The following is a 23,107-nucleotide window of genomic DNA, read 5'->3' on the forward strand; positions in this document are numbered from 1 at the left end:
TTTTGACAGGACAGCAAACCTTGTGAATGGTGAAGTTTTATTCTAGTCGCTCTACAGAGAGAGAGAGAGAGAGAGAGAGAGAGAGAGAGAGAGAGAGAGAGAGAAACAGTGCCACTGTACAGAAAAGCTCCTGTGAAATTCACACAAAAAATATTGTTTTTACTCTTTATCATTTATAATTCTCCATGATGATGTATTCCAGTATGAATTTACAAGCGATGTATACAGGTGTCGTTTCTAAATATATTCAAAATAGTTCCTTAAAAGTCTTTGAGGAAGTATTAGTTTTAAAAAAAAAAGCTCTATTCTTACAGCAAACCATAAAGAAAGAGGTCTCATATCTTTGGAGGGATAGCAGACTCAAAGTAGAGGGTTGCTTTTTTTTTCTTTTCATCTTCTTTACAGTTGAAGTCCTGACTACACATGAAGGAGAGGGAAGAGAGAAGCAGAGCTGGTGATACAGTAATTCTCACCTGCCATTGGAGGAAGAGCAAGGATGTCCCCCGCCATACCGAACCAAGCCCTGACCAACCCCCGACCCGCAACCCCATATCAGGCTAAAAACACGGCCTGATAACGGCCCGTCAGCGAAAAAATGGGAAGTTTGCACAAGGGTCAGGTTCTCGCCTTCTCCCCCAAAACAAGCAGCAGCATCTTCATCGTGTTAAACATAGGAGTTTGTTGTTTTTTTTTTCTTTTTTTTCTCTCAAATATGTATATACTCACACCTGGTTACAACGCATTAGTGATCATAACATCATAACAGAAAGAACTAACAGAAAAAGAAAACATAAAACATTAAAATTGTTACATCTGGGGTTGCATGCCATCACCTCATTATTTATCATTAAATGTAATTAAAATACATTTTTGTCATTAAAAAGAGCAGGGTTGTCATCACAAGGGTGTGTCTGAGTGTGTGTTTTTCGTGTGTGTGCGGGTGTGTGTGCGTGTGTGTCTGAACATAAAACAGCATCAGTTTACATGACAGTTCTGTAAAAAGTCGAACAAATAGAACAAATCGTCATGAGTTCGTAAAATGCGAGGGTGCTGTCTGATATTTTTTTTACATGTGCATATTGTTCACTTGTCAGCTCACGCAAGCAGCATGTGGAAGATAAATATGATAATAATAATAATAATAAATATGCAGATAAGGATGCAAAAGAAGACAAATGTTGCTCGTCGGTCAACATCGGGTAAGCTGATTGGGGAGCGAGGAGAGGTTCACCGCAGTATTCCAAGAGTACAAAAGGGCGATATGACCGTGGTTGTTAAAGATGGAGCTTCAATTGAAACACAGTGGCTAATGCAGTCGACTGTCGTTAAAAACCATGGAGAGGAAAGAGAGAGAGTATTCCATATGAGGCTTTTCCAGATTTTGGACGTTTAAGCAACATCCTCCGTTCTTTTAAGGGTGCTCAGTTTGGCAAGGAGCACGGCTGCACACAATGCACTCCTCACTGAGCGAAACGATCTAAGCCCCTTTACTGTCATCCCTCCTTTCCCTCCTTCTCTTCCTCTTCTTTTCTCTTTACTTGGGTTGCATTAGCTCGGGCAAAGAGCCGAACTGGAAGACCTAGGACTGGTAAACATCATAAGGAGAAGAGTTTGATTCTGCATTGCGGCCACTATAAATTGTGTTGTTTGATTTACTTTGTTTTTTTTTTTTCTTTTTCTTTTTTTTTCTACAAAAGAAATCTCTGTGTTCTGTTGCTACGGTTGAAGCTCCCCCAAAACGCACAGAATCATCCTGAGGTATTTTATTTGATACAATTTGGCTTTGTGAATCCAATCAATCAAGCAAATCAATCAGTCAGTAAAGATGGATACATGATTTTTCTTTTGACTGTACAATTTGTACAGCATTGACGCTACAAAAAAAAAGTGTTTTTTTTGTGGGCACGTATGTAACAAGGAAGAATGTGCATGTGCAAGTCTTTTTCTGCTAAGTGTTATATCAAAGAACAAACAAACAAATAAAACAAACAGATGCATACACAATCAGATTAGGAACCAAATATTCTGGTTAAGACTTCAAGCTTACCCAAATTCTGCCATGCACACACACAACTTACTCCACACTAAGATGGACACATGATTGATGAGCACATAACAGTGGAGCCTTTGGCTCCGTCCCTCTTCATCTTGAACCACCCACCCCTTCGCACCCAAACAACACAATGAAAGTAAACAAGGGATCCATCTTCAAGTAGTCTTCAGATCCTCAAGAGCCCTGGTTGATTACGGATCAACATTAGCTGATGATCAGTAATTGTTAACCCAATCCCCAGCTGCAGTGGTCAGACACTGTGTAGCTCTGCTACTGCTGTACCAACCATACAACCACAGTTCAATTCACAAAAACTGACCGCTAATAAGGTGAAGTAATTCTATAGTTATCCAACACTCCAGTGATGTGTCATGTTGATGGAGGAAGGGAGGAACAAGAATGGAGGAAAGAAGGAAGGAATCTTCAGGTTTTTTTTTTTTTTTTTTTTATAGCTAATACCCTGTTTCTCAGTGGCAGGGAGGTCAAAAGGCAAAACACATCAGCATCCAGCCCCTCAGACAAGGTGGCAGTGGACACAATTGTCATTTCATCCTTTTCTCCCTTGTTTATCCCCTCTTTGCTCTCTTCCCTTCCAACATTTCCTTGCTCTTTAGCTGCGAGAGCCACAGCATGACACTGATTTACTAAGCACAAAGGTTCAAGGGTAAAGGTTCGATTGTACAAGTATCCATCCGACATATCTGGCAAGACATAGTCCCTTTTCAAAAAACATGTAAAATATGTGTCTGAGAGTGTATTTGTGTGTATTTTTGTCTTCTCCGACACTGAAAAAAATCAACACATGCAAAATAATCTACTACTCTTGATGGTAATTTTCAGAAAGCTATGCTTTTTTCAAAAGCAAATGTGGGAGAGGTCTTTAAAAACTAATGGCTATTGTACTACCAAATAAGCAAACACTAAAATCCTACATAGGGGGATCCGGATGCCAGAATCCCTAATAAATCTTATAGTTTAATAGAATAAAAAAGCAATACTTTGCAATTATTTTTCTATGTGCAGCGTCACAGATGAAATGCCCTTCAATTGCCTCAGGTTTTCCCTGCTTGTCTGTCCTTTTCCATCAGTCATTTTTGTCAGTCTTTTTTTTTATCTGTCAGTCTGTAAACATTATTCATTGATAGCACCTACATTACTCTCAGCTTCTTATCACTATCATGTCTCTACGAGGTTTTTACCAAGCAGACAATACCTAACCGCCCGTAAGTACTAGAGGCTCCACTCTGTTGCCATTTAGTCTCTCATCTCCTTCCTCCCTCTCTCTCCTCTTGCACTGCCAGGTGTCTCGGTGGCCATATTTGTCAGAGTAACAAGCAGCAGACCGTTGGACTAGCTCACTGTGACGCCTCTGCCCTCCTGGGACGCCTTCATGTCTGGCCGTGACATCAAACGTGCCCATCTGGTCTCCCTGTCAGTCCTGTTCTCTTCAACTAACAACCCCCGAGCCTGACAGTGGAGGTGGAAAGGAAAAAGGAGAAGGGGTTGAAAGAGAGGTTATCTCCTCTCTCTGTCCCTTTAATTCCCTTCTCATTTAATTTCTCCAATCCTTCTCACCACACCCTCAAACAAATAAACCTCTCTTTTAACAATGCTTGTAAGAGTCCTCCTTTACTGCAACTTAGGCCTTCTCTGCCCCACTAATGGGACTATGCCACTTCATACCCCTGCGTAACACCTAAGGGGTTACTGATTCCCATCCCTTTTCCACCAGGATACCTTACGGCAACGTGCCAGCCATGCAGCCAACTCACTGGTACATGGCAGAGAATGGACAAATATGATGATATCATCTGCAAAGAGAGTAGTAGTAGTAGTACCATCACACCCAAGAGGGCACGAGTTCTTTTGGATTACAATGTCGAAGAGAAGAAGAAAAAAGTAGTGTGGCTATGGCATCCCTTGGTGGATAACATAGTTGATAAATTATAATACAAACCCAGAGAGGAGTAAAGAGGAGAGAACACATTATTTCTTAAACTAAACATCTGACTCCAGACTGGGGATTTTTTTATACACCCGTCTATTGCTGAACTGGGCTGAGTTTAGGACACCTCGTGGGGCTGGGTATGCACTAGTCTTATTGACTGAGTAAGGCATCACATGCTCTTTATTGTACATGTCATTGGCTATCCGCCCATCCCGTGAGCAGTATGAAGTGGTGGATTTGACAGATGAGCGGAGATTGTTCGCATCATTGCGTGTTTTGATGGGGGGCGCTCCGAGGACCGCTGCAGGTGAGGCCACTGCCAGCTGTTTGTAAATATCAGAGGAGCTACGCCCATGGACCAGTCTGCTGCTGGTGTCATCCCTCAGCGAATGGCTGAGGAAAGGATTATCCGAGCCATGGGCTGGGTACAGGGACTTGCTCCTCTTGCTCTCCTCCAGGTTGTGGTTGAACAGCATTGATTTGGAGCCGGTACCAAACAGTCTGCCGGAATAGGGACGCATGCCGAAGAGGTTCGCATAGTGCGAGTCAGATGCGGAGTCCAGGAAGCGGTCCTTCTCCTTGAGGCTGACGCTGCGCGCCGGTCGGCCCAGGTCTACATCCTTGGGCTTTTCTAGCATGATGTTGTCAAAGGAGTGCTGACGACTCAGCCTCAAGCGGTTTCTCTTTTGGACATGTGGCCCATCTGTCTGTGGCCAATACAGACCAAACATTTCGTCTGGTTGCTGCTGCTGTTGGTGGTGCAGGGTGGGACTGACCAAGGGGTCGGCAAGGAGCTGGTCCTCAGTAATATCATACAGGTTGGCTTGGTGTAGGCATGCTTCACACCGATTATATGGTGAGCGTGTGGCAGAAGTTGAGGGAGCAGATACAGTAGCACTGTATGGCCCTCCCGGTGGGTAGCTAGCGGCCACTTTGGACAAGCAGGAACGACAGTGCGTCTGTTTGTAGCGATCAATGGATTCATGTGGGGACAGATTTTTCTCTTTCAGGCTGTAGTGTTTAGAGTAAGTCGGGTCTGGCAGAAGATCTGAGTCGGTGTGATGCAAAGGAGAGGAGTTCAGATGAATGATGGGCTGCTCACACTTCCGATAGTTGTCACTGTGGTCGGAGTAGATCTCGGGGTAATCCAAATCATCTGCAGCAAGGCCTCGACTTTCGCGGTAGTGAACGGGGTCTGAATGCAGGCTCAGCTCTCGGTCTGAGTCAATGGTGTAGATTTTCTCTCCTCCTCCTCCTCTCCCGGTTTGGTTGGTTCCTCCGGTGACCTGCTTAGTCTTTAAGTAGGACAGTTCCACCTCACTGCAATCCCTTGGGTATTTTGACGTCACCGATCTTTTTTTTAAGTTGTCCTTGGGCTTCAGGTGCTTGTTGTTTTCTGGGTCCTTGTAGGAGGGTGCCCTGCTGGAACAGTCGGAGATGTCAGAGTGGGCTGTATCCTCAGGGAGGTAGCGCTGTGTCTTCATCGACATTCGTGGGTCTGGCATTAGCATGTCAGGCATCGGAGGAGGCCCAGGTGGAACAGAACGGAGTGTGTCCACTGACTTCTTCCACAGGGTCCTGGGCGGCTTGGCATTGGTCTGGACCGAGTCAGCATTCACCGCCACCTCAACTGTGTTCGGATTGGCATCATTCAGAGTTAGAGGATGCTGGCCACCTTGGAAGATGTAGTTGTTAAGGTGGTCTTTGTGGCGGTTAGCAAGGTAAGACTGCAGGTCACCAGTGTCCCCGTAGATCATATCTTTGGGAGCATAGCTTCGGTTGTCAGCATAGATGAAGTTGCCCTTCTCTGCCATCATGTCCATGATCATGGGGCCAGCTGAGTGCATGAACTCGCGTTTGGGTGAGTTCATGCGGGAGCCACTTAGGTTAGACATGTTGGTCATCTGTTTAGCTGACTTAATGAGCTTAAGCATTTTGTCTTGGGGGCTGAAGTCCAGATCTGTTTTTTTCTTCATGTCAATATGTACTCCATGGATGCAACTCCAGATTCCCTGCATGGAGACAGATGGATAAACCAGTGGAATGGAGGAGGGGATGAGGGAAATGCAAATAAAAAATGAGGGGAGTGGGGAGTTGGAGGGAGTGAGAGATGAAATGGAATCAAACATTAAAGGGGGTTGGGAGAGAAATGGAGAAAGACAAACAGAATAATGATTATTTATCCACTCTGGCCAAACATATTTGTGCTCTGTATATTTTATTGTAATGTATTAAATTAGTAGTAGTGCAGCCAACAAGGTCTTTTATCCCCATTAATACAAACTTGAAACGGCATTAAATTGAGCTTTCTTTAATTTTCCCTGAAACAGACTTGTTGTGCAATTCACATAAACAATCAAACAGCAAACTTCAGTTAACATGGAAATGTGTTTGGTGCAAGATATGAGTCATCTAAACAACCCTGAATGATTGGATTAAGAGGATGGTGCAGTCAAAACAACATAATAATTTAGAACATTCTTCAGTAGAAAGGATTCCAAATTCATCATAAACACACCAGGACAACAAAATCAGACAGAATATTGCTTAAAATATATTCCAACCAGGCTAAATGCACTCACAAGCCCAAATGCCACCACAAACATCTGCCCATCATAACCCAATGAAATACCAGTATTTTTTAGGAGCACATAGACAAAATGCCTTGTACCTTATATTCAGTAGAATTCATCCCGAAAATAAAAAACCTCAATCAACAATTCCCTGAAAATATGAGAAATTGTTACAGGAGTTTTTACAATCTCTCTCATAACTCTATGCCCCAAGCCTCCCTCAGCAGCGCTCCAGGGGTGATACATCTGTGAGAGGGATCATAAGCAAATTGGTGAAATTGCCATCAGTGTAACTGCGAGGAAGGTGAAGAAAATACATTTTACGTGGAGCGACAGCCAAACAACAGCTGTCAATCTAATGCCTGAAAAATCTCCTGCAAGTATCTATCACGTTAACGAACAAAGGATCAAAGTTCTTTTTATCAACACAAGATTCCCTATTAAGGATGTCTTCTGCCCTTAATTGCTCCTGAGAACGGCTTTGAAATAACATCCTTCTCTTGAACCTCACTTTATCTTCTGTAAAAGTTTTTTTTCTCTCCTCGCCACCCCCTCCCCCCCAGTTAACTTTGAAAAATAGAGTCACACTCTGCCTCAAAAATAGTGCAGAGACACTGCAGTGCTTTTAGGGATGCACGTCCACGTCTTCGGCTCTCACACAAAACGAGGGAGAACACTGACCTTTTAACAGAATGAGAGAATAGATTGATTTAGCGTGGGTTTGCCGTGATTTTACCCAAAAACATGCTGCAAATTAGGATCTATTTTTGTCGATATTCAGGGCTGCCTTGTGATTCCCCCCCCCCACCTCCTGTCCCCATCCTCCCCTCTCATCCTCCTTTGTGCAGCCCTCCCTCCTTCCCCCTTGTTTCACTCAGTTTCTTACTTTAGCGGTATCGCTCTTTCTCTGCATGTGTGTGTGCGTGCTCGCTCTGCTCTCTTATTTTCGCTGCTCGAAAATAGAACTAAGACAGGCCTGCCTGACCCCAATAATGCTGCATTAGCCCCCAGTATGCTTGCAATGCTTTGTTGCACCTTACAGCCTTGGACACGACCACTTGAACCCAGTCGGACCACCCCAGGCCCAGACATCCGCACAGCCACATACTCACATGTGCACACACTCGGTGGCCTGATTCTGCGAGCTGTCTATTGGGCCAAATTTAAGACTGTTGTTTCAAAGTGTGTCTTTAAAAATTCATTCTGCGCAAATCTGGAGCATGGCTGTGTTCTCCCAAATCACAAAACAGGCTAAAGAGTGCTTGTAAAACACGCCTGCACACCCAGACAAGCACGTCAGACACATAAACTGGTCCTCACCCGACTGATGGAGAAAAGAAGACCCGGCTTGCCCGTGCAGACCCCGGTGAAGCAGTATCTGAGCCTCCAGTAGAAGAGATGCTCAGAGACGAAGGTGATGAGGGACAGCCCCATGGCCGTGGCCAGCATGTAGAAGACTCCAGCCATGTTGTCGATATCCAGCTGACTGGACATCACCTCATTCTTCTCGTTGTGGCAAATACCTGTCAGCCACTGGGCTTCGAGTTCCTCCATTTCACCTGAAAAGGACACAGAGAGACTCAAATCCTTTACTGAATAGCTCACTGCAGGCAAAATATGCCACAAGCTGCCACAATGTCAATCTGAGTTTGTTCCCGAAGCTTAAGTTATGCATGTATGTAAAAACATCCCTGAAATTGTTTTTGTTTCACTGGTCTCATATTATGCCAATTTTAAAGTTACTTATTTTACTTTGGTTGTCATCTAGCAAATGTTTGCACTCTTTAATGTTCAGAAAACACATGATTTTTCTCATATTGCCCATTACTGCAGCGCATCTATTCACCCCCTGTCTCAACACTCCGCCTCTAAGGCCAACTCTCCCTGCTTTGATTGGCCAGCTCTCGCAAACCTGAGCAGGCACCGTTCCCACTGTATTTCTGCTTCAGCCCTGTCAGCGTTTTGGCAACCACAGCTGTTTCTGGGGGGCGTGACTGTACCGTTGTGACCTCGTTTGAAGGCACAGTTTCTGAATACAGGCTGTGGGCATTTCTCTGTGGATTTAGAGTTTTTGATAATATGTATTTATACATGATATAGACCTGCTTTATAATACCTTTCCACAACATGGGAGCTTCAAATACAATGGTAGTGAATGTTGCTATTATCGACAAAGAAAGTATTTAAGTAGTGCTACAGTGTTCTAATTCACAACACAATGGTTTTTGCACACAAGATGGAATAATGTCTGTTGTAAAGGAAAGTATATAAATCAGAGTAACTGCTAACTGCTGTTATTTGTATTTCTTTTTTTATACATCCATGACTGTAACTACAGTTAGCCCTGCAGCTAGCTGTACTTCCAGCATTGGACTGCTAGGAGAAAGAAGTTTTCAGGCCCAGGGCTAGCTGGTAAGCATGCTAACATTAGTTATTTCTTCCCATTCTGTTGATAACTTAAGTTAATTTTTTTAATGTTTTGCCCTAAAATCCCTCACATTGCAACTTTAAGATTTGTAATGAATTGGCTAAATTTTCATGAATATCTGGGTGAATTTAGTTTCAAAAATATCCAAATGTAACCTATTAAGGTTGAGTGTTAATACAGTAATTTAACGCTGTGGCTTTTCGGGGAGCTGGTCTTAATAAAAAAAATACATTTCTTTGGGCATCACCGTCTGCTGGGCTTCCATTGCCCTCATTGTCGTCTGATAGGGCGAAGAGATTGTCTCTTTAGTGTTAATGAAAGAAAGGTAGCGAGCAACAAAGACCCTATCTCTTCTCATTCCTCACTCTGTGTTCCCTTCCCCTCAGACACCCCCCCCCCCCCCCCCCCCCCCCCCCCCCTCTAGCTTCCTCTGTGACATTTGGCGCGTGGCTAATCCAATCTGTGTCATTCAGGGCTGGATAACTAAGGCTGCTAGTGAGGAAAGACAAATATCATGGTGGTGTTGAGCTACACATCTTGAGGGTGCAGTCTCACTAAGACATAATTAACCCTTTTGGATAAATTGAAGAGAATCTGCTTTAAATTGCCAATACACAACAATAGATGTATTTACCATAAATCTTTTGAATATGACGTGACAACATGCATGGAATTGGCAACAATAGAGATTGGAAATACATGAGATCTTTGGGCATCAACAGGTCATTTTTTTTATTTGACCGAGTGCATTCAAGGGAAAAGCCGAGGGTTGGCTGTGACTGTCTGCACTGTTGCTCTGACTCCAGGGGGAAGTGTTGCTGAAATTCAAATTTTGTTCTCTTTTCAGCAGTCAGACGGCTCAGGCAATAGTCTGGTGGCCAGTCAGCTGGAACACAGGAACACAAGTATCTACAAGTTTCATCTACACTTTCAGGGCTTTTAAAAGCACTTGAGTTTGAAGAAAAAAGAAAAAAAAAAACATTAAAAAAACATTTCTTCAAGATGTGAGTGCAGTCGCAAAAAGTTTTAGAAAGTCTACCCTGAATGTAATCCATCCCAGCTCAGGACATTCATTTAAAGTTTTCGGCAGAATGCTCGTCTGGACGTTGAATAACTTTGACTCATAAACAGCTGAGCTGAAATACTCCTTCGTCCTGGCTTGATGATTTATAGGTCTGACAGATTATAAGTCAAAATTTATGAAGTCCAACCATTGCCGCTGCGCTAAGACGGACAAATTTGATCTGGACTTTGCTCTGTGAAACTAGAATTAAACAGAAAGCAAGAAAAAAGAGGTCGAACGTTGTCTATTTCCATATGTTTGGCAACTCATCTCATAACACTTTTAGAATTGAACAGCTCTAGGCCATACTCCTTCATGAATTGATTTTCAGGGACCCAACTCTTCCCCTTGAGCACCCTTTTAACCGGCAGAGACCTCTGAGGGGGACTGGACTCGGACTATATAATTTGTCCGAATTAAAGCTTACCCCCTTTCTGACCAAAGCAAACCAAGTGCTGGTTCTGGGCTGTCACTAGTGCTGTTTAGGAGTCAGCAACTTTGATCCTTTACAGTCATAAGTGGTATAAGCTGGTCATGATAACCTCAACGCTTCTTTGCTCTAGACCAGCAAAGACCTACTCTGGAAACCACTTCTCCTGGCCAAAACTGATCCCAGGGTAGACACTGGCACGCCGAACCAGCACCTGAACTGCCTTGGTTGAAAAGAAAAAAAAGAGAAAATGTGACCTTTGTCTGGCTCAGCCATGTCTATGACAAGCTGTTTTGTGTCTGATTGTCTGTTCCTTCCTCAGCCTCCTCCGCTCTTCCCTGAACACATCTTCCCTCCGTCTTCTCTCCCTGTCCGTGAAAAGCCGTCTGCTCTCTAGCCACATTGTGTCTATCTGATCAAGTAGCATCTGCCGGGACACGGAGTCACTGTCATCTATCAAGGGCCTGCCCTCCCCTCACTCCCTCTTTCTGTCTTTCTCTTTACCTGACACACACTCCCTCCTTGTCGTCCTCTCATCTCGCGCTCCCTGCCTCGTCCTCTCTTCGCCCTCTCTGTGGCCATCACACACCTTCAGTGTCTACCCTTTTTCCGCCCCTTTCATCACTTTCTCCCCCCCGTCTGTTTCCTCTCTCTCTCTCTTCTTCTGTCACACTATCTTTGCACTTCTTTTATCTCTTTTTTCCCCCTTGCCATCTCTCATCCTGTCATCTCTTTATCACCCGTTTTCTCTTTTACTTTTTACAGTAACACTGCATTTACGGGCTTAGTGCAACGGTAGTGCAGATTTTTAAACAGCCTCTGTGAATGACTTTGTTTAAAAAAAAAAAAAAAAAAACCTACAAGACTCGATGAGCTTAATACAGGGAGACGGGAAACAAAAGCAAAACAAAAACGCGGTCTGATTTTTGTCGAAAATCACCCGGCCGTGAAATATGATGGAGCGTGGTCTGCATGCTCTGCAGCCCTGATAAGATTCAGTTTCGCAGGGATTATTATGACACCGATGTTCATTTAATCAACTTCAGTGCACTTAATGTGAGTGGCTGCGAACGGCTTGCATCAGCAGAACGGCTCCCGATGTAAAATGTAAATGAATCTGTCACTGGAAGCTCGAGCCGTCTTGCTTTCCCTTCTGTTTTGCGGCGGGGAAACTGTTTATGTAAGAACTTCTGAGGTACTGTAATAAAGGAATGTGGTGATTCGGAGTAATGCGTATACACACACCAACACACACACACACACAGATCTGGTGCTGCAGAGAAGAATATATTAGAATAACTTACACACTCTGCCCTCTGTTTAGAGCAGCCTTTTGTGTCCAGAATAACATCAAAGGACTATTTATACTCCGTTGCTTTCCCTTTGTGCTGTCAGCAGACAAGGCAGAGATGTGTGTGTGTGTGTGTGTGTGTGTGTATGAATCTCAACACTGGCAAGGAACGACGTAACCTTTTGCCTTCTCGGAAAGCATCCTGCGCTTGGGATCTGTGTGCGGTGGGTGCTTGTACGAGTGTGTTCCTCACCGTCTCCGATGATGGCCAGGATGGCCAGGTCCACCTGTCGCTTCCAGTAGGAGCCTTTCTGCAGAGCGATGCCGTAGCCGGTGGTTGCGAAGATGTACCTGAGCACAAGCACGTCCAAGTGACACACACGCGCAGACAAACACACACACAGAAAAATACATATTTTAACCTTTAAACAGATCTGTTTTTTTCGCCTTTTATTTCTCCAGATGGTGTCACTGTGAATACAAACATCTTTAAGGAGAAAGCCTCATGCATAACGATCGCATATAAATGTCATGAAGTGGAGGAGTGGATATTTAGGTTGCAGATGTACAGTCAGTTCAGAAATGAAGTCGTAGTCTCCGGCCTTAAAGGGGAGGTGTCAGGTCTATCTTAAATCAGAACCGACATGCCCCATGCTGCATGTACATTGAAACAATGCTGGCCTCCTTTAACGCTCCTCCCCACCACACTGACCGAAGAGAGATCCCTTCTGAGAGCAACGTAAGAGATGGAGGACAAACGCCCCGAGCCATATAAGGCCTCAGCAGTCTAGGCTGATCAAATATCTATCTTGCCATGTTAGTTACTTTTTAGTACAAAACAAAACCCTCTTTGCGTCACCATGATGCCACCGCAGTTTAGCAAAGGAGACACAAAGAGGGATTCAAACTAGCGAAGTCTCATATTATCCTCAGCTGAACTCAGATCGTGGACTGAGGATTTTGTACCCCAACAGTGACATCGAAAAAACGCTTTAGAAATGGATCCCTCTTGCAGCCAGTATGGAAAGGAACAGCTAACATGACCAATGATACTTTCAGTGTACATATGGACATTTGTGTTCCTTGCATTTCATGCAGTTATAATCATTAAAATCATTATACACTGAATATGTTTTAGGTGTCTAATTAAATGTATTCCCATTAAATAAACAATAATGTATGTATTCCGCCACATGAAGGGCTCATTGCATGGATGAAATATAAAACGCTCCTTTGCAAACAGTTCAGCCCTGCTCTGATCACTCTAGCACTTAATTACTTGGTCCATCTTTCTCCACTGTGATACATCACTTCCTGGTTTTTGACCAAAAGGGACTCCACAGTGGTGGGGAACCCGCTTCCACTGTGAAGTCGATATTACTATTATTATTGGTGTTTGTATGGCATGTCTGTTTTATCAGATTAGGGCACTTAAAAAAGCTAGGCTTCGAGGATCTTTTTTAGATGACTGTCACATTGCACTTTTCCATGTCTGCGGCCATTATTTTTCCAAGTTCTGAGTGCAGCGGAATGCAGCATAAGCCCCCGTTGACACTGACCCTGATGAAGATCCAGCCTAAATCTCACCCGAGCAAAGAGCCCTTCACATGTTGGAGTCCACCTAAAGTTATCAAAGAGCACCTGTTTGTGATCAAAATAACAACATGATGTGGTTGGCACCACAAAACTGCACTCCAAGTCATCGGTACCTTGACCCAATACTTCAGTCGCAGCTGGCTTCAGTGCAACAGGTCCGAACTAGGAAAGAGTTTGCACTTAAAGGTGCAATATGTGCGAATTTGGGTTCTTGCGGAGCCAAGTTCCGTTGCTTGCCTGCCCGGTTCTGGTTGTGGCATCTATTAAAGGTCCTCGCTGGGTCGCCCCATCTCAGGCTTGAAAATCCCTCCTCCTGGAGCGCCAGAGTTCCTTTGCTAGCGCTGTAAACAACACCAACACCAACCCCTAGTCTGAGTCAGCTAACAGAACCATGAGCTGCATGGCTCACTGAGCTAAACAGCTAACAGCACCTACAGTTAGTGGTGATATGCTGTCCCACATTTATTCAGCAGGTGGCCAATTCTTACATATTGCACCTTTAAAAAGCAGATTGTTTCATTCAAACAAACCAGATACAACCTGTTAATCTGTGAACTCTAGAGTAAGAGTGAGTTAGCTGACTGCTGTTGGAAGCCTCGTGTTTACTGTACAGATGCGACGGTGGTCACTTCCTCTCATCTAACTCTCATCAGGAAAGAGTAAGTGTTGCACGGAACTCAGTAAACACGCAATTTCAGAATCCATCTGGGTTGTATTTTCATGCGTCTGTGCGTTACACCTATAAACAAACATTTGCAGAACTCTTTAAACAATGCTCTGCACCAAACTACAGCAGGATCAGACCATGAAGTGAGGAGACCCACCACTTAAAAGTGTCTTTTTTTTTTAAAAAGACTTAAGGCGTTAGTTACCCGCTGCCAATGGTCACCAGCTTACATCCCTCATCTCTGCCGGCCATGTAGTTCAACACTGCAGCATCATAGATGAAGGCGTCGAGTTTACTGCAAAAAGAGGAGAGAAAAAGCACGGAGGGAAGAGACAGAAGAGGACAGATAGACGGAGGGTGTGAAGACACAGCATGAGGGGTTTTAATATGTTTTTTTAAAGAGAGTGAGCGAGGAGTGCACAGGAGAGGACAGAAAAGCAGGAGAGCGGGGGCTTATTTTTCAGAAATGTGTCGCTCGCGGATCAATTCTAAAGTGTTAAATCATCTTCAATAGGACTCCGAGCGTAACCCAAACACACAGAGGACACGGTGGGGGAGTGGCTGCAGTTCAATACGGCACGCTTCACCGCTGATAGGACCTCGGAGGCACATGGACAACCTAAACAAACTTGAGACAGACACAAACATTTACACTGTCTCTCATTGTTTCCGCCTCCTGTCCACAAACACACACACACACACACACACACACACACACACACACACACACAAATAAGCAGGTTGCGAAGTGGAACGTACAGACGGAAATATCCCAGACTCAGACTGACATTTTCAATGTAACCGATGCCATCACTTACCGCTGCTCTCTCACTCTGTCAGTGCCCGTACACACACTCTCTCTCCCATACACACACACTCACACACACACACACACACACACATAAACACACAGAGAGCCCTGCTAATAGCGCAGTGACTGGCTGGCATTTGCTGAATGTCAGATCCAGCCCTCTAACGGAGGCTCACAGCCGATAGTTCAGCTGTGTAATTAGCTTAACCCAGCACTGGCTCCATCCACACGCAGGCTGTGTGTCCAAACATGACGGGGAAACCGGGCGCGCGCGTGCGTTCGCGTGTGCACACACTTCAGCGTGCGTGCAATCGTGTGCACACGTGAGCGCGGATTTCGTCCGCGCGTGTTTGTAAAACGCCGGCCAGACATACTGTGGCTGTAATAGCCTGGAGTGAGGTTCAGCCATCACGATCCGTCACACCTTTATTTGGGTGAATGAAATGTAGCAGCACAGATTTTCTTGCCACTTTCCATCTATACCTTTGAATGGAAAATGTGTAAATGACCGTTCGGTGTGACTCTAAATCCTATTTTACGCCACTGCGGGGAAACTCTTCAGTAGAGAACATAACCTGTCAGTTGAACTGCTCCGCAAAAGCATCTAGACCCCAAATAAAACATAACTTACGATTCTAGGCACCGCAGAATAAGTAAATAAAAATGTGTCTTTCGCAAATAAATTGTGTGGTTATGCGGGATGTTTCTGAGCCCATGCAGTAATGCCCTTTATGAACCTCGCCCTATTCTCTCTTGTGGACGACTGAGCCTTTCAATATGCCCCATTCATACCCAATCATGTTACAGTCACCTGTGGACCTGTTTACCTGTGGAATGTTCCAAACAGGTGCTTATGGAGCATTCTACGACATTCCTGGTCTTTTGTCCCTCCTGTCCTGTCAACGTTGTTTGAAAGACACTGGTGGCATCAAATTGAGAAGCACATATTTACAAAAAAAAAATCAATGAGGTTGATGAGGTGAAACATTATATATGCTGTGTTTGTATAGTTTTCCACTGAGTTCATCCAAAAAAAAAGGTCAGATTTTCATATTCTGTTTTAGTTGATATTCATATCATCTTAATGTTTTAGGAATCAGCGGTGAATATATAAGCCGATTGATTTTTTGTTTTCACACTGGACATGAAAAGTGGCCGCGTGAAGGAAAGTCCTGCGCTAATTTAACCGGATCATCCATCCTCAGCTTCCTCTCTATTACAGACTGTCCACTCTGCTAAACTACTTTGCATCTGTAATAGAAGGGCAAAGTCAGGTCCCTTCCAGTGTGCCCCATGGGACCTTACTTTGGAAGGTACAGTATTCAACGGGGTGAGACAAAAGCATGTTTGAATTCAACTGAATTGTGCCATGAATCGGTTGGCAATCTGATAAGGTAGTTTTGCAAATAATGAAAGTTGCAGTTTGTCGTAGAGATCAATGTACAATGTATTCCTGAAAGGCAAAGACTGTTGGTGTGGAATCCTGTGAGCTAACAGTGAGCTGAACAGCTAACTGTGTGTTTGCATGTAAAATGTGTACAGTGTCACTTCATAAAAGGCATTCTACCTCCAGTGTGCTTATTTGCGTGTATTTGCATGTATTGTTTTTGCCAGGGCCCTTTGTATTGGGATCCCTGCTGCGCCAACACAATGATCTCATTGAAAATGAATAAAGAGGCTCTTGCATTTCTCGTGCCAGTCTGGCCACCGAAGTCTGTTGGCATTATGCGATATTCTTGTAACAGATACGATTGTGACAATTTAACGTTACTGCCCATGCACTTACAAAAAGAAAATCTCAACTCTGCTGGAATTGTGAGCAATTTAGGTCCTGAAATGTAATCAAATCAATTCAGCTCCCCTGTGTCGTCTTGGTTCTCGTCGCTGTAACAGATTTTGCGTGTAAAGCCTGTCAGCATTATGTGTGATCACAGCTAATCCGGCCATCGAGCCTCGAACAGCTGAACGCTGCAGTGTTGCTCATCTGCTAATACCACCGAACAGAATTATCAATGAGGGTATTACTGCCTGCACACACCTGCAGCCGGCTGTGTGTGCGCACAGATGCACGTGAGCGTGTGTGTTTTTTAGCGTGTTTCTGAGCACTTTACTTGTGCGAGTGTAGCAGTATTAGTTTACAGCGGTATCTACGTGAGAGCGACTCTGCTTTACGTTAATACAACAACACAAGCCAGAGCCACTGAGAGAATTATAGATGCTGGAGTGGTTTAAGCTGTCTTTACGTGTTTACATCCAGTTCACTTATGACTTATGGATGAGAGAGAATGAGCTGAGAGACATAACTGCATAAAAATCATGAATCATGAATAATATCCTCATTTTTAATGTGTGTGTGTGTGTGTGTGTATTCTACTCCCCGCTTCTCACCCCCCCTCTCTGTGAGGTGTCTTGTCCTTTAAGGAGATGATTCCTGATTGGATCCCACCCCGTCACCATTAACCAATCAGAAACAACATGTAGGACCTCGTCAACCTTTTGTCCTTTACGTCGGATTCCTTCCAGTTGTTTCCCTCCATTCCTTCATGTCCCCTTCCTCCATCTCTCTTCCCTTTCCCCTTTATGCTCTTACCCTCAATTTCCCCCCATTTCCTTTCTCCGTTGCCCTCCATTTTTCATTCCATTACTACTTTCTTCTTCTCCAGTCTCCCTGCCGCCCTTCACCCTTCCTTCATATCCTCCAATCACATATGTTGCCCTTGCACCCCCCCAGCCCCCTCGTCTCTTTTTCCCATGTGATGGTATGATGTGCGTCACCCCCTCCCTCCCCTCCTTCCTCTTCTTTTCACTGTCTTAGCGTCTTTACCTTTTCCATCCATCCAACCCTTTCAAACTGTTCCACACTTTCTATCCGTCCTTGGTTAGCTTTGTGCGAAGCCGTCCGCCCTCTCTTTACACACCATTCATTCTGCGGAAGTACACTGACGACAAAAGACTGGAGAGAGAGCGCAAAACATATTCTGAGTCAAGTCATGTTGAATGTCAGGGTTGTGTCTTTTGAAAAGTTAAAGTCTGCACATAATAGTCCGCTTTTGAACATATTGCTCCTCTTTAGGGAGTGAACGGCAATCAAATGATTATTTTTTAAAAGTCATCCTATTTCACTGATGGTTGTACTTGTTTCAGGTGATTCACCTGTTTTAAAATTGTTTAATTTATTTGTAAGTTTGTTGTCTTTTTATCATTTGTACATTTTTATCATCAGAATTGTTTTAATATAGGGGACAGAACGGACCACGGACCATCTTGGGGTGGCTGCCAAAATGCGTGGGCAGGGGTGGGGCGTAAGGATTGCTGTCAAGTGGTGGATTGATGGGGATGCCAATAATTATAACTAAAAAAAAAAAAACACCTCTGCTATTATTCTGAAAGATGAAGGAAGGTTTTAACAGGATGTCCTGTCACTTCAAGGTCAAACTGACCCGTTGACAATCATCTCTCAGTCTGAGTTTGCGCCCCGGAGAGTCAGATTGCCGGCACTTTGATGAGCAGCTTTGATCAGTACGAGCGTGAGAATCCCTGCTGTACGTGCGGCTCCGACGTGATGCAATTCCTCCCGCACCAAGTCGTCTCTCTTATTTCCGGATTATCGGAAATCTGATTTTGTGTGCCTGCCATGCCTGTGAAAGGTCGACCTGCAGACTGAGCAGCGCTTGAATTTGTTATTTTCTCTCTCGAATCCTTTATCGTCGTTCCATTCCTTCCATAACGCATCACCAGCGGTTCCATTAGAGGGGCCAGCGTTAAAAATAGCTCCTGCTGCTCCCAATGAGGAAGCCCATTCATCCCCAGTCTCAGAGGAGCTGTCACACACACACACACACACAAACTCACACATGTGACAGCATGTACTGTACACTTACAGCCATCCGCACACAAACACATCAATATGTAGGCACACAAACAAACGCACGCGCTTTAGTATTTTCCGAGGCTCACAAGCAAATATTTGGCATTAGTGAAGCAGTATTTGATCTCAGATCAGTTACCCCGTTTTGAGCTGGACAAGCGCATCCACGACTCCAGTTTGATGATATTTCGTCATATACTGGTGCATGGCGGGGTAGTTCCTCCTGATGTTCCTCTCCGTGGATCCGTTCGGAACCGTCCCGAAGCGGAACGGAGGCGAGTATGCGTATGGGTTCTGAAACTGATGAGGAGAAAGAGAGAGGAAACAAGGAGGCATGAAGCACTTTGAAACAGGCAAAGTGTAAAGAGAGCAGGGGCCACGACGTGAATCTGCATCAAAAACACTGCAACTGTAAATACTGTGTGTTTCATTTTCATATGTTTGAGTACTCCATATCAGTAATGAGTTGTACTTTCCAAAAAAACATTTCCAAATAAGTGTGCTAATGCTTGTGCTACGTATCCCGCGTCAGCATCACCTGCCTGTGAGCAGTTTTAGGTCTGTGAACACCTTAACACTCAGTAGCTGTGCTTTTTCTGTCCGGTGAGTCCTATAAACCCAAGTGAGTCCATTTGGTTCGACCTCCTTTCAGCAATAAATTCTGCGAATACAAAAGCTTGACTCGTGTTTGGTAGTGAGAGAACTACAATATACAGCAGCAACCAATCTGGATGGGGAAAAAAAAAAAATGTATGTAACCCTTTTCTGTGCCATCCATGCCAACTTTAACCAGCACGAGTGATCAGATTTACATTCTGCTCCATATTCTCTTCTACTCTAAATGCCTTCACATGCATTTTTAAGCTCCCTTCCTTTATAGGTCCTGCTTTCCCCAGTTATATGAAATATGTATTTATTAAATATGTATTTTATATCTGATTTACTAAGCCTGTAAGCCTGTGGGCAACTAAACATGTTTTGAATCAGAAATCAATGTATGGGTTGAAACACGTTCTGCCTGAGGTGTTGTCAAGAAATCCAATCAGCTGACAGTTAACAAAATTGAACATAAAGAGGCCTTTATGAGATCATCAGATGAGAGGCCACTTCCTTTCTCTCAAAGCTGAATATTTTCTTTTTTTTTTTTTCTTTTTTTCAAATCCTTTCATCGATCATTTTACTCTGCCTCTCTCATCTTCCCACTATGTCTCTCTCAGGTATCATCTAGTCAGCGTACCGGTCAAGGGTTTTTGTAGTGGTGTGCTTGAAGCTTGGGTAACAACCTAGCCTCAAGAACTGTGGTAACATCTGCCCCTCAGTGCCAGAAACATGAAGCCTTTCAATTAGAAGTCTGTATTAGGAACTCCACTCTAACAACACTGTGCGTGTGTGTGCGCGCATAGTATTTATTAAAACAGTTCTGTAAAATAATATTCCATGACCTCCTTATACATGCACATGTCTGTTTTGCCTCACATATTTATATGACATGCGGCAATATAACACATGTGTAAATATTTATGGATATAAGTTCCTTCTGCGCATCTGCCTGCATGCATGTGCATCTCTATTGTGTAAGCAGGTCAGAGAGCGGGCGCGTTTGTCAGACACTGCCGCGTGTTTGCGCGAGTGTGTGCGTTAGTGGTGATGTCACGCAGCGTGTGTGTCAGCATCGCGAGCTGTAGCCCGGAGGAGGCGCTCACTCCTTCACACGGTCCTTCCTGTTGTTTCTCTCCCCTCTCTCCCTCCTCTGTGGCTCTTTTAAGGTGGAGCAGGAGCACCCAGGTCAGGGAAGGGCGAGTATGAAGAGAGGGAGTGAGTGGGGCGCTGATCCGGGCCGTCTGCGCGGAAATGCGGACTGGGAAAGCAAGCGCGCTGCTCTTGCTGGATAATTACCAGTGAAGAGCTGTTGAGAAGCGCAGCAGCTGCTACGTATGAAAGCTTGATGCAGTGATGATGAGAAAATGAAAGAGCGGAGGCAGAGGAGGATCCGTGGTTCAGACAGGTGGCAATGAGAGCTCTTACACTCCCTGCCACAGCACGTGGCTCTCACAATATTAGTAAAATGAGTAGATGGTGAGATCTTGTATACAGATGATTGAAACAGATTTTTTCGATAGAAATTGTTATGTTTCAACTTATTAAATCAAACATATACTTTATGTAATATATTTTGACAATTTGAACACATACATTAAGCACATTTCTATAAATGAGTGTACTGAAGTCTTTGTGGTTGACAAGTCACTCCGCTCTCTCTTGTTTTGTCCCATATCTCTTCTGTTGCTCTCCTCCCTCCTTTGTTCTGCTCTTCTCCTGTTCCCTGCACTATCTCCTTATTATGCAAGTTCTGCTGTTATATAAGCAAAGGACTCCCTTTTGTATGTGTACATGGGTGTGTATTGGGGTCTCTAGACTCTAGTTTCCTGTCTGCCTAACCATCTCTCTCATATGCCACTCTGTTTCTACATGTCTGCCTTACCGCTCACATAGCAGGGTCCCCTGATGATCCCTGTGTTATTAGTATTATTATTATCAGTATCATTATTGTCGTGTCAGTAGAGAGGGCTGACGCGTCAATCGGACTGTACACTTTTTCTCTCAACTCTCTATTGCTTTACTGGCAATAGACATGTTTTCTGTGTCAGTGTGTTGTTATAAAGTAAATGTTGATTACACAATGTAATGGATATAAAATGACGCAGAACCATCAGCCTTCACATTGGTTCCCCATAAACCTCGTTATCACTCTGCTCAAATCAAAGTTGTCTGCCGAGGGGACATGGTCACTCGGGGGAAAGGAAGGTTAACTGGCGATCCGTTTCTTTTATAGACTACGGTCCAATCCCAGCTCCATTTTTTCTTTTTTCATATCCCTGCCTCTTTTTTTTTGAGCGCTCCCTTGCCCCTCAGAAAAGATATACAAGGCGTACTGCTTGAAATCCTCTCCTATGAAATGAGAAGCCTCTTCAAGACGTCCATACATCATTATTTGACGCCGATGGTGATTTTTAATTACCGCCAATTTAATTGCAAAATGCCATCTTCAGCTATTGTGACCTCTCTCGTGTGACTGTGGCAATCTCGGCATTAGTGCATCAGTGATGCCCGCAAATTCTTAGCAACTTCACGCTATCCACCAGGTCATCAAATAACTAACACTGCTTAGTTGTTGGCCACTAACACTAGCGGTGCATTATAAGCTAATAGTACCCCGCCAGTCTGCGTTGATATCAGAAGAGCAATACCAACTTCAGTTAAATTTCAGCCGACATATGCCATCAACGGCACGGAATGCAGCACTGAAACACATCAAAATGTGGCACTGTCGTGCACAGAGCAGCAATGCAATATCAGCTCGCTAGCTAGTTATCAGCCAAGACATCAGCAAACTGATCGAGATTGTTTCATACTTGTTATACAGAAATGTCAGAGAGTTTGCATATCCCTCGGTTTGAGGTGTGCCTCTCAAACTTTCATTGTTCAAACCACTGTATCCGAAGCAGTGTCTCGGATCCTGGCTGCCTCTAGTCTAAATAAAAATGGACGGAAGAAAAACCTTTCCTTCCACTTCACAGCACCGACAACAGCATTCCTCTTTGACTTTACTATCTTTCAGTCAGGATGTTCTCCCGGGTGTTGTGTCAGTTGTCGTCCAGTATGATACACCACACCAGATAAAGCGATCAATTGTCAAGCCCAAACGCAGATATTCGCTCCTGATGAACTGTGTCTGTCTCAAAGGGCTTTTATCAGGTTGATATTGTGCAGTCGGAATCTGCTGAGTGATGAAATATCTAAATCATCCTTTTCAATTCTGTCAGCAGTAAAACTCGAACAGGCAGAGAAATCTACTGCAGGGGTGGACTGGGAAGATATTTAAATCTCACTCCATTCACAACAGACCACTTATACTGGAAGTGGTTTGTTAAATTACTTTTATGTTTGCAGTTTGTGCCGATAATATATCCTTAACGTTCAGCTAAGAAAACATCCAAAATGATTAAAAACTAATTGGTAATTTACACGTCCATAAATGAGGCAACAGGATGAAATATTCATGTATCATTTTTTGTGCACCTTCGAAGCTGTTTAGCAACTGGCGCGTTCTCAGAGCTCTGACTGGAATATCTTTATCACAATCAAGATGTTTGCTATGAGTGACTGGAGCTCTTATGTCTGTCATAAATTAGTACATTAGTATTTAGTAGAAGTAGTTTAGTAGTATTAGTTCTAGCATGATGAAGTTCTTCTGAACATTAAATCAACTCAGGAGAGGTCGGTGTGATATGACGCTCTACCAGTTTTTTTTTTTTGTTTTTTTTTCTCCATTGTTCAAACACCAGACACGTCCCCTGCTCATTTTTGCATTTCTTTTA

At 43.9% G+C, this 23,107-nt stretch overlaps 1 protein-coding gene across 2 annotated transcripts in view; it reads right to left on the minus strand.

Moving 5' to 3' along the window:
- Positions 1–595: 595 nt before the first annotated feature.
- Positions 596–23,107, minus strand: part of grin2aa (glutamate receptor, ionotropic, N-methyl D-aspartate 2A, a) — a 156,448-nt gene continuing 133,936 nt past the window's right edge. Inside the window, exons 10-14 of one of the 2 annotated variants that reach the window (XM_037089896.1) lie at positions 18,868–19,028; positions 14,255–14,344; positions 12,040–12,137; positions 7,895–8,133; positions 596–6,013 (exon numbers count right to left, since the gene is read on the minus strand). In XM_037089896.1, the coding sequence (XP_036945791.1) occupies positions 4,052–6,013; positions 7,895–8,133; positions 12,040–12,137; positions 14,255–14,344; positions 18,868–19,028 (2,550 nt within the window). In that variant the 3' untranslated portion in view covers positions 596–4,051. The remainder of the gene's footprint in view (positions 6,014–7,894; positions 8,134–12,039; positions 12,138–14,254; positions 14,345–18,867; positions 19,029–23,107) is intronic. The other variant, XM_037089898.1, reaches the window with a different exon arrangement.

This window comes from Acanthopagrus latus, chromosome 23, assembly GCF_904848185.1.
Source record: "Acanthopagrus latus isolate v.2019 chromosome 23, fAcaLat1.1, whole genome shotgun sequence".
Taxonomy (NCBI): Eukaryota; Metazoa; Chordata; class Actinopteri; order Spariformes; family Sparidae; genus Acanthopagrus; species Acanthopagrus latus.